Below are 12,795 nucleotides of genomic sequence, written 5' to 3' on the forward strand. Positions count from 1 at the left end.
TGGGTATCTATGGAACAGAAATGTTGAAGGGTTTGGGGAAAGAGGCCTCATTCCCATTGTTTAAGGCAAAGATCTTAAAGTTCAACTAAAAATTCACCAAATTTAACAAAAGGCACATATATACAGTGTTTTACTGTCAGTCATGTTGGAATGAGAACATCTGCAGACTGTTTTCATCTCCAATTGAACCAATTGTTACTCCTTCAATCTGTTCAACTGGATTTTCTGAAAAAGCTGGAATGATCCACAAAGCAGAGTCACAATAATTTTGGCTCTGGCAACTTTTGATCAAAGTGACAAGAGCAAGGTAATGCAGAGAAAAACATGGAATAATAAACTGAGTAGATTATCTGTGTGTAGAACCAATTGGCACATCTGAACATATGCAGTGTTTCCCAAGCACTGGTGCCGTGATGGTGGAGTCCGTCGAGTTTATCTGAATACAACCCTTTTGTGCCGACTATGGTTTGGACTGCTGACCAGCCAGTGAGTGGCTCATCCTTGCTGCTTCCTTTCACTTCTGTCAGCTTTGCTTCCTCCCTCACTTCATCAAACACCATGGTGATCTGGTGTGGTGAGACTAAGATTTGACAGGATGAGGACGCCGTCAAAGTTGAAGACTGGTCTGGGTGGTTAAAGGCTGTGGATGTTTCCTTACAGAGGGCCTTCCTCTTCCATTGGTTCCTCTTCCGCTCTAAGGAAAACACCATACAGAATGTTAGCTGTGTTATGTACATATTGCATTTTATTTACTATTTATGAATCAGTGGGGCTGGAACCCTGTGTTTGAACTCAAATCTAGGATTCTAATTCTTTTGTACTATTACCCTAACAAAAAAATGGCAACAGTAACTAAAGTTAAGGTGGTGCAATAGGTGTTGGAACAATTCAGGAACTGTATATCACACATTCAGTAAGCTTTATATTCACATTCCAGATTTGGACACCATTATAAATACTTGCAACTCTACTTCTCTCTCTCTACACAGCCTGGTCAAAAAAGGTCTGCGCCTGCATTGAACACAGTAAACAGTTCAGATCCTTCCATTGGATAATTACTGCAGTGATTCATATGTTTCTTTATGATATAATGTAGAAGCCTTCATGTCCAACTCTCCATCATCATTACAAAATCTGGACAAAATCTAATGCAACTATGGACAGAAACACATGTTGTGACATTTACTGTGACAGGGTGTAAGTATTGCACGGCATATATGATGCCACAGTGAAATGCATCCTGTCATCAAAGCTAAAAGCTGTCCAATTAAATATTGCATGTGGGACTTTTTATGCTGAGTAGTGTATTTTCTAAATCACGTACACACAGACATAAACCAACAGGTACACTATATACTTAAAGTAAAAAGGCCACATTCAGTACCTCTTTCCAATGTGCTTGTTAGCAACAGACAAAGAGGCCATTGCAGAGACAGTCTCAGCTTCGTCTGCTTCTTGCTGGAGGGCTTCAGTCAACGAACAGCCGAGGGTGGAGGCGGAGCGTTGCAGCGAGCGCCAGTACTTACCTACAAAACATCAGGACAGAACAGGACAGTTACTGTGATGTAAAATGTACCAAACACAGATTAATACAATCGTGTTATAACTGTACAATCAACATAAGTAGAAGACATCAAAATGAAAAACTGAATAACAAAGCATCATTCAATAAGACAAACGACACATATGCTGATGCAGTTCTCAGTGGAAATAACACACTCACTATGAGCTTGGATGACTTTCTCCATTGAGTGGACAGCGTTGGGGTTTGGCCTCTGCTGCAGAACCTCATCAAGAAGGGGCTCCAACTAGAACACATACAAAAATCATCTAAACTCATTTGTGCTCAAATGTAACTATGGGAACAACCTGAAACTGAAATGCACTGAAGCCTCTGTGGACCTAAATCAGCTAAGTGCAATTCCCGTCTCTGGAGCAGTGTTTCCCAAGGGGACTCACTTCCATCCCCATTCACAACAGGCTTTATCTATAGGATAAATAAGAACACCAAAGCTGTGTGTAAATGCATATCTCTGACAATTCTTAATGGCATTTCCACATGAACATAGTGGATATCTTCAACAGGTAAAACAACCTTTTGAAGAGATATATAATTAATATATACAGTTGATGCCTTTTATTAAAAAGATACAGATGTGAAAGTAAGTTATGAATGATACCAAATAGTTGCATTTAGATGGAGGTAACGGGATATCTTAATGTTCTGATTTCTTCTTACCAGTATACTAAATCAGCTACTAAAAAAATGGCACAAAATAATTGCATTTAGGTGGAGATTTTTCTCCCATCCATAAAACAGAATGTATGCTAGTTTTTTGCACTTGATTTCACTTTCAATGCAGTTGTCAGAACAATGTACATTACTTTAGAAAACATGTATGCAAATAACTAAATAATTTAACCCTGACCCTGTGGATCTCAAATGGGTGCTTTGAACATTTTTTACTACACTGGGGCTGGATTATTATTTTTTTTTTTTTATGAAATGTGACTGACAGGTGTCCAGCAACACTGCTCCAAATCACTGCAGAAACCTCCAACATGCCCTTCCCTCTTGGTTTGGAGGACTGAATGTGGACCGTAGCCCAGTGTTGGATTGGTCCAAGAGGTGGGGAGGGGGTCTGAGCTGCTGACACAATAGAAACAGGGTCTGCACATACACATGCACATGCAGATGTACACCTCCTCCCACTCACACCCAGGTTCACTACTTTATGACACAAACTATAATGTCAGCTTTGTACAGTGTCCCACTGTTAAGAACGAGTTAAGGAGTTAAGGACAAGTACTAGTACTAGTATATACTAGTACTACGGTATACTAGTAGTACTAGTGTACACAGAGGCACACGCACACACACATGCATGCACACACACACACACACACACACACACACACACACACACACACACACTTATGACAGTGTCCAAACCACAGCGCAGAGGAAACAGGGCTATTCCCCGACGTGCTTTCTCAACCCGGAATGATTCAATTTCCCCTTTGGCCGACTGCACATACGACACGTTCTTATCCCATTTTGTCAAACAGGCTCATTTAGCTCCAGCAAAGGCAGCACTGGAATAAAGGGACTGAACTGAGAAGCACACAGAATGAAAGAAGAGAAGGCTTTGGCCAAGAGTTTGGGAATGAGGCAGCAAATGCCAGAGAGAAGAGGAAAAAGTCATCATCAGTCCGTCTCGCTTGGCCAAGGCTGAAAGTTTTCTTTTAATTAAAACAAACAGTGAGTGGGAGGGGTCAGCAGAGCCAAGGGAAGAGGTAGTCTGGGGAGAGGGATACTTTAATCCTGCTGTGGCACGACAGCCTACATCATGCACACAGGAATGGACAGAGGCTCATGCATTCACAAACACAGCTGACAGATACAGAGTGTCACATTAAGACTCACAATAGGAGGGATACCAGAGATTCAACACAAAGCACGTTCTTCTCATTAATGTCAATAAGTGTAGACTATTTTTTAAAAACACATTTTAATTTTTTTTACATAAGAAAAAAATTGAATGAAGAGTGGAATTAAGATTTTTCCTTGAAACACTGAAAAAAAAAATCTTACACGCTCGGGAAAGGTGGAAAAGTTGGTGGATCAATAAAAGGCAAATGTGAAAGTACAGAAACAACAATAAAAGTACAATAGAAATGAATAAATGATGACAAGTACGTGAGGACTGCTGACAAGACACCAATATTTGTTCAAATATGGATTCAACATGCAAGATTTATGCAAGTTTAGGAGGATCTAAAGGTGACCTGTACAGTGCCTTGTGGAGACAGAGTCTAGGCAATCCTCATGTGGAGGCATCACAGTAGTTGTACTTCCTCCAATATGACGAACTAACTCAAATGTCATTTAGACAGAAACAGCCAAAACGCAGCCACAGGTATCAAAAACTGCAGACATGTGTTAGATAACAGCTTTGACAAAATGGTGGAGCTTGAAACTACATTTGAAGTGTGAGAAGGGTCAGATGTCAGACAGTGGATCAGAGGGCAAACATAAATCCAGCTTCAGGTTTCTGGACAAAATGGGCCAAATTACTGTTGTGTCCTCTGGCCTGGTTATTAACTGTTGTGTGGTGTTGGTATCTGATAAACCTTCAAACTCATGGACTGTTTATCTAATTTTATAATGTAGATTTAGATTTGTAGTTTTTCCAACAGTACCTGAAACAACAGCACTAAGAAACTGGCGAAGCTGCTCTCCTGGACTATCAGCTATAGACATCTTAGACTTTGGCATTAACATGCCGTAATTATGGCTGAGGTGGCTTTAGAAACAGCAGCACCTATTAGTCATACCCACCCTAAAATTTTCCAAGCCAATGTGGAGACTAAACCCATCAATCTTTCAGTCAAAAAACTTCCTTTTCCAGCCTTCAGGCTACAGCAACCGTCAACTCACCATTTCCCAAACTGGTTTGAGCCGAGCCCGGCCCATCCCATAGTAACCCAGTTACTATGCCTCTGTCAAAGTCGGGTCAGGCGTTCTCTGGGGTTTTGTGGGGTTCACCTCAGAGCGAGGTTGGAAGAGGGCAGCCCGTCAGCTTGATTGACAGCTGGGCCTCATGCTTATAAACTTTAATGGCTCTTGTCAGGGTTCTCTGGGGGCCCCCGCCTGGCAGGTAAGCCAACACAAGTATCCAAACAGGCAGACTGGCATGACACTTAGATAAAAGCATCCATCTGTCTGCCACATCATCCACAGCCACACAACTGTTTATTTGAGCTGGTCCTCGACTATTGCATAGGATGAACTGTTGTGGTTAATAGGGAAGGGTTTTCTGCTGTCAGTGCTGAGTGATTTCTATCTGAAGTCTATTTCCATGTGTTCCAATACGCTTGGTCCTTGCCAAATAAACGGAGACACAGTGCAGTGCCATGAGCTAAAAGTGAGGAATGTTCCCCGGTAAAAACATTCCAGAGGGAGGCTGAAACCAGAACAGTGGAAAGACGAGGAATTCCACTTGTTCAGCAAAAGAAAAACGCACAAGGCATCCATTGTTTACTGTTGTGTCCATGAGCATATGCTGGCAGTCACTAAAACCAGTTGATTATGTTATGCTAACTGAACAAGGTAATGATGTGTATTGTGCAGAGCAGGTGACCTTTTGGAGAGGGGGGTTTAAGACTTGCCTCATGGGGTGGTTGTGGTGAATGGTCAGGCTCGAGGGGGGACAGGTGAAGTCGAGCGTCTTACTGTAACTGGAGTGTAAACACACCGAAAAACCTCACCGACAGCTGCTTACAATTAGCATATTAGCCTGTTGTTTATCAAATAATTGCTAACAACCGTGATTCGGAGTGGGCCAACATCTGTTCGCAGGCAATCATCAATTAGTCCTGAGTTCAGAGTTGACTAGTGTAGTCACCAATGCATCATTCATGAGCTATTTAACTAGAAAGACTTCACGATTACCTACTACAGTGTTGGGGGAGAATAAAACAGCCTGTAAAGTCCATTCAGCAATTTTGGTCCCTCTCTTTCCCAGCTAATTTGAGCTGCTTTCAAAGGAAACTTAATGCTCATTATAGCAAAGCCTGACTTAACCTGCCAATAAAAGCAGAGATATATTTCTCACACTGGCAAGCAGTAAAACACTGAGTACAAGCTCCACCGGAGCTGAAGAGGATGGAAGGAACACTTAAAATATGTTGCCATGCCACAGCTACAAAAATCAGTATTTAGACTGACACACAATATCAGCACTACTTATACAATGAATGAATTTCTTAGTTTCTTTTGACTTGCACTGATCATAGGATCCAGCTGCTGACTATGAAGTATGTTCTGGCATTGCTTATAAGTTATGGTTTAAGTTTAGCCCAGAGATGTTCAGCACGGTGGCATCTGCTTCTACACACATACAGACAATACAAATGCTCGGCCAGTTTGAAGCATTTCTTAAACAAAAGCACAGCTGACCATGTAATCCAGCTGTGGTTCCATGTCTGAGCCGACTCATTCATTCCATTCACACTCATCCAACAAACACACAATACATGCTTCAAATATCCTGAAGAAAAAGAAAAAAGAAAAACATACTCTGTGGAGACATCAGAAATAAATATGACTGGCAGCCACTCAGTGCTCTGATTCACTTTGCTGCTTGACTTGAATGCTGAGGCTATAGTTACCCATAAAGCCTTTTAGGATTGACTTTTAATGACGCTGTCTTGTTGCCATCTGAGGCCATTGTTGGACTTTGTCAGCAGCTGAAAACCACCAGACCCCTTTTCTGCTTCGAGCTCTATCCCCCACTGACGTCCTCAAGCTGCATTCCACGTCCATTACAGACCTTCACTGAGATTATGATAAAAACACTTGCTTCCTGCCATTTTGACCTGATCAGGGATATTTCAGCCTCAATTTTTTCGGTTTATCAAAGCTTCCCACAAATGAATGATTTGCCTTTGTTCAAAACAGCTGACATCACCTGTTGCCAACTGACACAAGAAACAGGGAACATCTAAATTTGTTTTTCACAATTTAATCAAAGCCATCATCTGCTAATGAGGCATTCCCTAAAGCTTTTTATTTAAACTCAGGCAGTTGTCATGATACAGATGAGGTTTCTTTTTAAGATTCAAGACTAAAAACTGAAGCCTTGTAGTTGCAGTGTGCACACAGCGTCTTCTTAGCGCTGAATGAACTACTTCTTTTTTCTGTATTAAGGAGAATGAAGGTGCATTGCTGTAATTAAATATGTCTGTGAACCAGAGTAAATACTGCCTTAACTCAAAAGCCCAGAATGCACCAATCACTGGGTCCAATAAGGGTCTTCAGGTTTCATAATTTTAGTGACCACTGTAGGGCAGGATGAACAAGGTTCCTATCTGCAACTGAACCATTAGATGTCACTACAGGTCACTCACTGAACATGTAATGGCGTCCCCGACAATGATGGATTTGTCCTTGGCCTTGGCTGTAAGTTTCGTGGAAACCAGGCAATGGATTTCTAAGTAATAATTACAGTGCAACCATAACCTCATTGGCTGAATGCCATATCATCGTCACAACAGTGTTGAATAAATTCACTTTGCTACTTAATCGCCATTAGGTACAAGCTTGAAGGTTAGCCACTGAATGTGGATCATGGCTAAGAAAATAGGAACAGTAAACACTTCCAACACTATAAATAATGTTACAGCAACACATTGATCATCAACAGACACAAAAAACAAACGCTGACTAATGTACACAATAAGATTAGTAATTTTCCCACCATTGAAAGTCTCTTGTTTACATACGACAACAACCATCATACTAAGATCAAAGCTGTTCATTTATCAGGTTTCACTCCATTGCCCCAAATGTGATGTGCATTTTGTGAAGCCAACATTTATAAACTGTTGCGTTTTTGTTTTGGCATATTATAATTCAGATTTAGCAGATTTAATAGAAGCCTGACTCAATGTTAACTCAGCTACCGAGTGTAATCATGATTTCAGGACAAGTTTCTTGAACATCAGCACAGACCACAGTAGTGATCACTCAGTTTGATTGATTTATTGGTTTGGAGGCAGAAGTAGGTGCTTATAGTGGCAGCTAATATGAGGTCAGCTCACTTAACCAATACCTGTAAGTTGATTTGTTGGATGATGAAATCCTTTTGACATTTCTCAGAACACAGTGAGATATAACATGAAACCAAGACATGAGGTAACAATGGATATGAAAAAGGAAAAGGTTTCTAAAATTAAAATACCAACCACTGACTTATTGACCAGTTACTTTGAGTTTAATGCTCAGTTCAACAGTTATCTACTTTCAAATTAAGTGAAAGATGGGTCATATCAGACATGCACTAGACTATTTCTGTGTTTAAATCTTTTGCTGGGAGGAAGAGGGATTTTATTGTCTGATTAAAATCTTATAATCCACTATCAGCTGACCTCTGTTATTAAGATGAATGCATCAGAACAGAGCTGTTTGGACTACAGTGTTTACTTAAGGTTAGGTTTAAAACAAAAGTCAAAATGCAAGGATTAGACTTTGACAGGGAACATCTTCTACTTTCTTAGTATGTGACTATTGCCATGTCCACGCTAATAAAGATATTTTTCTAAATAGATGTTTTTGTCCTCTGTTTTACAAAATACCTTTGCCAACACTTTAACAGAGAAATGACAACAAACCAGTAAAAACACCTGGACAAACCATTATTTCTACCATGGACACTGGATAATACTGTAGGTAGCAGAGGCAGATCCCATGAAGTTGAAAAGCAACAAGTTTGATTATATACTTCATTTACTTCTTGTGTCGCTTAGGTTGAAGCAAATTCTTTATATTGCATGCATTCCGCCACACATCAGTACACGTCACCTATATTTGATGCTTCAGCTACAATTTAATTTTTTTGAAATCAATGAATGTGTACAAGAGGCCCAAATGTAAAAAAAATATCTACATTAATATGGATAGGGCAAAAAACAGAACCTAAATTAGACGAGTTCAAACCTGGCTCAATCAAACCCCATAATGGGTCACCACCTGTGAGATGTTAAAATGTTAATCAGGAAAATTAATTTGTGTATCATTGGATTGTTTACAGAGGAAATAAAAGCGATCTGCATCCCATCTAAAGTTTACAGAAGACTCTCAAACTTCTGAAGTCTTTCATGGTTACTGTACTGTGCAGCTGCTTTATAACGACAAATCTCTCCTTGCTGACATCAAATGATTGGTCCATTTTCCTTTATTTTTTGATTGCTGAGCCTGCTCTGACCTCGCTGAAGAGGTGTTAGGTAACCATTTTCAGATGTGGACCAGTGAGAGGGTCGTCCTGCAGGGTTCAGGCAATTGACGCTCACTGCCCCCTGCCTATTTTCGAGTTTTCATCTCCTCGTGGCCCCCACCCAGTGACCTCCTCTGAAACCCTGTGGAGCGTGTTGCTCCGCATGCTGCCGAAACTTAAGAAGCGCAGCCCCCTGATCCCATTCATTATTTTTGCAGAGGGCTGGTTTGAGAAAGGAAAGTGTCCTTCAAGCTAGAAATGTACAGACCTCTGTGACAGCGGCAGGTATCCGCCCTGCTGAGGTGTCTTTGAATTCCTGGAGCCTTAGCAGCTCTAATGCTGCTGTTGTTGGTTGGTACTTTATGCTTGTAGTTTGGACGTTTAATGTAAACCTTGATCAGACTGAGCCATGTCTATTTTTTGTGACATGTTGAGTATGGAGTTGTGCTCCACTCTGCTCTACTCTCAACAAGAAGCTTTCTTTACTACAGTGCAAACATGTTCAACAGTTCTCTAGTTCATCCATAGTCAGTCAGTGGTGACCAGTGCCTTCATGTTCCACAAGATAATGGACAACAAAACAAGTCAAATGACATGTACAAACGATATGTCTGCTGCAGTCCGTAACACATTTGTATCCAATAAACAACTTAAGATGGAACTAACATACAACTGAAAAGAATAAAGACAAATATTTGTAATGTTTGTGTGAAAGCTTAAAAGTTTAAAGGAGTCAGTTATGGTTCCAATGTAGAAAAGTGAGCATATAGACATTTTCTCCCTTTTAGCCCTCATCTCTTCTGAGCTACGCTCCATGTTGTTTGTGTTGATCCTGGTGTCATGTGCATCACAGTAAGCATCTGTGTGAAACATAACAGTGAAACCAATGTTTAGCCGCAGTGAAATTAAGGAAGCGATATATATCTATATCTATAGATAGATAGAAAGAGAAAGAGAGAGAGAGAGAGAGAGAGAGTTAGTTTCTGTTCTTCAAGGCTTTGATAATCATTATCGTAACAGGATTAAATATAACGTGTGCGCACTTGAAAACCCTTGGCCTGACCTATCAGGTGCACTACTGCCCACAGTGGCCTGATTTATCATTACACAGCAAAGTTTTGGACGGAGGGACGGATGGACAACCAACTGATGACAATACCCTGCGGCCAGTGTGGCCAAGGGCAAAAAGTGTTTCAAACTTTGCCAGTCTGATGAAATCTATCTTACAGCAACATACCATCTGAGCTGTTGACTGAGGTACCTATACACTGATATATTATTGTTTTGTCTGGTTGATCCTTTCTGACATGGTATTTATGTTTCTTTTCATGATTCAAGTCACTGATCAGTCTGTACATGACTCTGTAACATCCTTCACTGAATCTGGTTCCGCAGCAATTAAAATAAATGTGCATAAAATGCACAAGGTGCAGGTTCATTACACAAATCAATAATAGTAATAATAATAATCAATAATCATTTTCTATTTTCTATTTTCCTTGTCCACACCAATACACACAAACGGGAGTGTTAAACAATTTGAAAAGCCTTGTTAAAAATCTTTGTTATTGTGATCTAGAACACCGAATTCCTGTGGATGACAAGCCCAAACATAGACAAAAGCATACATTTTGCAAAATGGATTAGTGAGGTTCAAAGATTCCCACTGACCTGGTCTTGTAAACAAAGATATTTTGGGATAAAAACTCTTGTAGAACTCTTGTAGAAATCTAGTGTGAATCTGCTATGACCTACATCTACTTAACTAACAGGAACCCACCATTAAATGAAAGACTGATTAGTGTGACAGGTGTTACATCAGGGTACTCATCTCAGCCTTTCTTTGTAAAATTGTCATCCCAGGTTGCCTTCCTTACCCAAGTGACAGTCCACACTCAAACCCCCCCCCCCCCAACCTTGGATATTCTTACCCTTCACATAAAAAACTTTATTGGTTCAGGGTATCCATTACCTTAGCCATTAGCTTAACTCTTACAATGCTGATGATGTTTAATTCTTGTATCTCAGCCTGTATATCCTGAGATTCAGTAGATTTTAGGGTTAGGGTTAGAGTTAGGGCAGCAAATACAACTTTATTACATTGATGTCCCAGTCCCAATCTAGTTCTAGTCCACAGGAGCCTTAAAACTTAAGTGAAACAAAATACATTCTAATAGTGATTTCTGGTTATATTCTGTTATAACTTGTCCCTCCTCCTTATAAAATCCACTTACCTCATTGCCAAGCAGGGCAGAGACGCAGGCTTCGGAGGCATCACATATGGCTGTGAGGTCATGACCCCCCTCCAGGGCAAGTACCAAGCGACCGCCTGCCAGAGCCATGAGCTGCCTGGTCAGGTAGCCGAGGCCTGAACACACAGGAAATGACAGCAAAGGGGGGAAGGGGGGTGGAGGCATTCAGTCTCTAACTTCCTCTTTGGATATTGATCAAAGAAAAATGAGAAAAACGGGGGTTTGAGTGTGGATGCAGGAAGGGGTGGGGGCCTCAGAGACAAGAGGAGAAGGAGACTCTACACTGTAGATTTAGTGGAGGCCAAAAAACAAGCCACATAATATAAACCAGGTTTAATTTTAATAAATGTGCCTTTGCATTTAGTCTTGGCCACAGCATTTGATCTTTGTCTTCTTGGAGGGAGGGGTTTAAAATATGCATTCAGCCTCTTATTTTCATTGACATTTTACCTCCATCTACTGTTTGTGCAATCCTCTCTAAACCATCACATTTCACCAAATCCACAACTAAAACCCCCACTTCTTATATATCAAAACTGTAAGGTGGTTCTAGAAAAGCTGTTTTCTTGCACACTAATGTTCTAATATAAATATAGGGCAATGGCAAAATACAAACAAAGATCATGCATTTTGGTCATTGTACATTTAAATTATCAAGCAGCTGTGGAAAAAAATTGATTGGCCATAAATGTGTCTGAATGTGATCCAAAAGAAGACAGATGCAGTCCATCATGACTGCCTTTTCTCACACCACAAATGACATAAAGCAATGTGAAATACTGATGTAGAGCAAATTCTACTAGGATTCATTTCTAATAGGGGCTGTGCCATTATCGATAAAAATCATCATAGCGGTCAATATCAATAATGATTAAATTATTATTTCTTTCCAGTTTAAATGCTTATTTTTGGTGCTGAGTGTAAGTTGAAGAAACCAGGTAGTTATTTTTATGTTGTTCTTTTAAGGCATAACAAGATGAAAACAATGTAAAAAATGCCAAAGGTTTACAACCACAAAGAAGACAAAAGTTTCATAAATGACATATACATAAACATAAAAGATGAAGATGAGGTGATGCAAATAACTCAACAAAAAACAAAAAATGCCAAGTGGCACCCAAGAGTGATCCCAAAACATGTTATCAGTAGCTTCTAGAATGAACACAAATGTTCAATTTCCTCAAACACGGGCCCATAAATAATAAAATCAGTGGTATTTTTTCCTTGAGTTATAATTTAAAGTAAAATGAAGTGATACGCTTTAAAATATTCATGTATCAACGAGACAATTGCAAGTAAATGAGAAGGAAATACTGACTTAGAAATGACAGGTGTAGGTGAGCAACTCATCCACACTTACATTTGGCTGTGAGTTTGTATCCTCCAAGTGGTGGGGCATGGCCATCGACAGCATCGAAGCCTGACGATACCAGAACCATGTCTGGGGAAAACTCATTTGCAATAGGCATAACCACCGTCCTACAAAGAAAATAGCACAAGGAAAATACATATTGCAACACATTAAAGCTGACAAACTCTTATGATTGTCATATAAGAAACAAAAAGATGTGAGTTAATTTTTTTGGAACACCTTATAAGTCAAGTTATCAAGAGGTTTTCAAAGGACCAAGGCTGAAACCACCCAACAAGAGTACTGTAAAAATGCACTCTTTCAAGCTTATGGTGCATGAAACTTTGTCAAAAGGTGCAAATCAACAAGAAGCATCAGTAGGAAGCTTAAACATCAACACAGCCTTTTAAATTCA

At 40.0% G+C, this 12,795-nt stretch overlaps 1 protein-coding gene across 3 annotated transcripts in view; it reads right to left on the reverse strand.

The window, feature by feature from the left end:
* Nucleotides 1–220: 220 nt before the first annotated feature.
* The window catches only part of hdac4 (histone deacetylase 4), a 244,530-nt gene continuing 231,955 nt past the window's right edge, over nucleotides 221–12,795 (reverse strand). For all 3 annotated transcript variants that reach the window (XM_030124416.1, XM_030124414.1, XM_030124417.1), the window contains 5 exons: nucleotides 12,390–12,508; nucleotides 11,012–11,145; nucleotides 1,724–1,808; nucleotides 1,385–1,526; nucleotides 221–694 (listed from right to left, as the gene is read on the reverse strand). In XM_030124416.1, coding sequence (XP_029980276.1) covers nucleotides 655–694; nucleotides 1,385–1,526; nucleotides 1,724–1,808; nucleotides 11,012–11,145; nucleotides 12,390–12,508 — 520 coding nt within the window. In that variant the 3' untranslated portion in view covers nucleotides 221–654. The remainder of the gene's footprint in view (nucleotides 695–1,384; nucleotides 1,527–1,723; nucleotides 1,809–11,011; nucleotides 11,146–12,389; nucleotides 12,509–12,795) is intronic.

The sequence above is a fragment of the Sphaeramia orbicularis genome, chromosome 21 (genome assembly GCF_902148855.1).
Source record: "Sphaeramia orbicularis chromosome 21, fSphaOr1.1, whole genome shotgun sequence".
Classification (NCBI taxonomy): Eukaryota; Metazoa; Chordata; class Actinopteri; order Kurtiformes; family Apogonidae; genus Sphaeramia; species Sphaeramia orbicularis.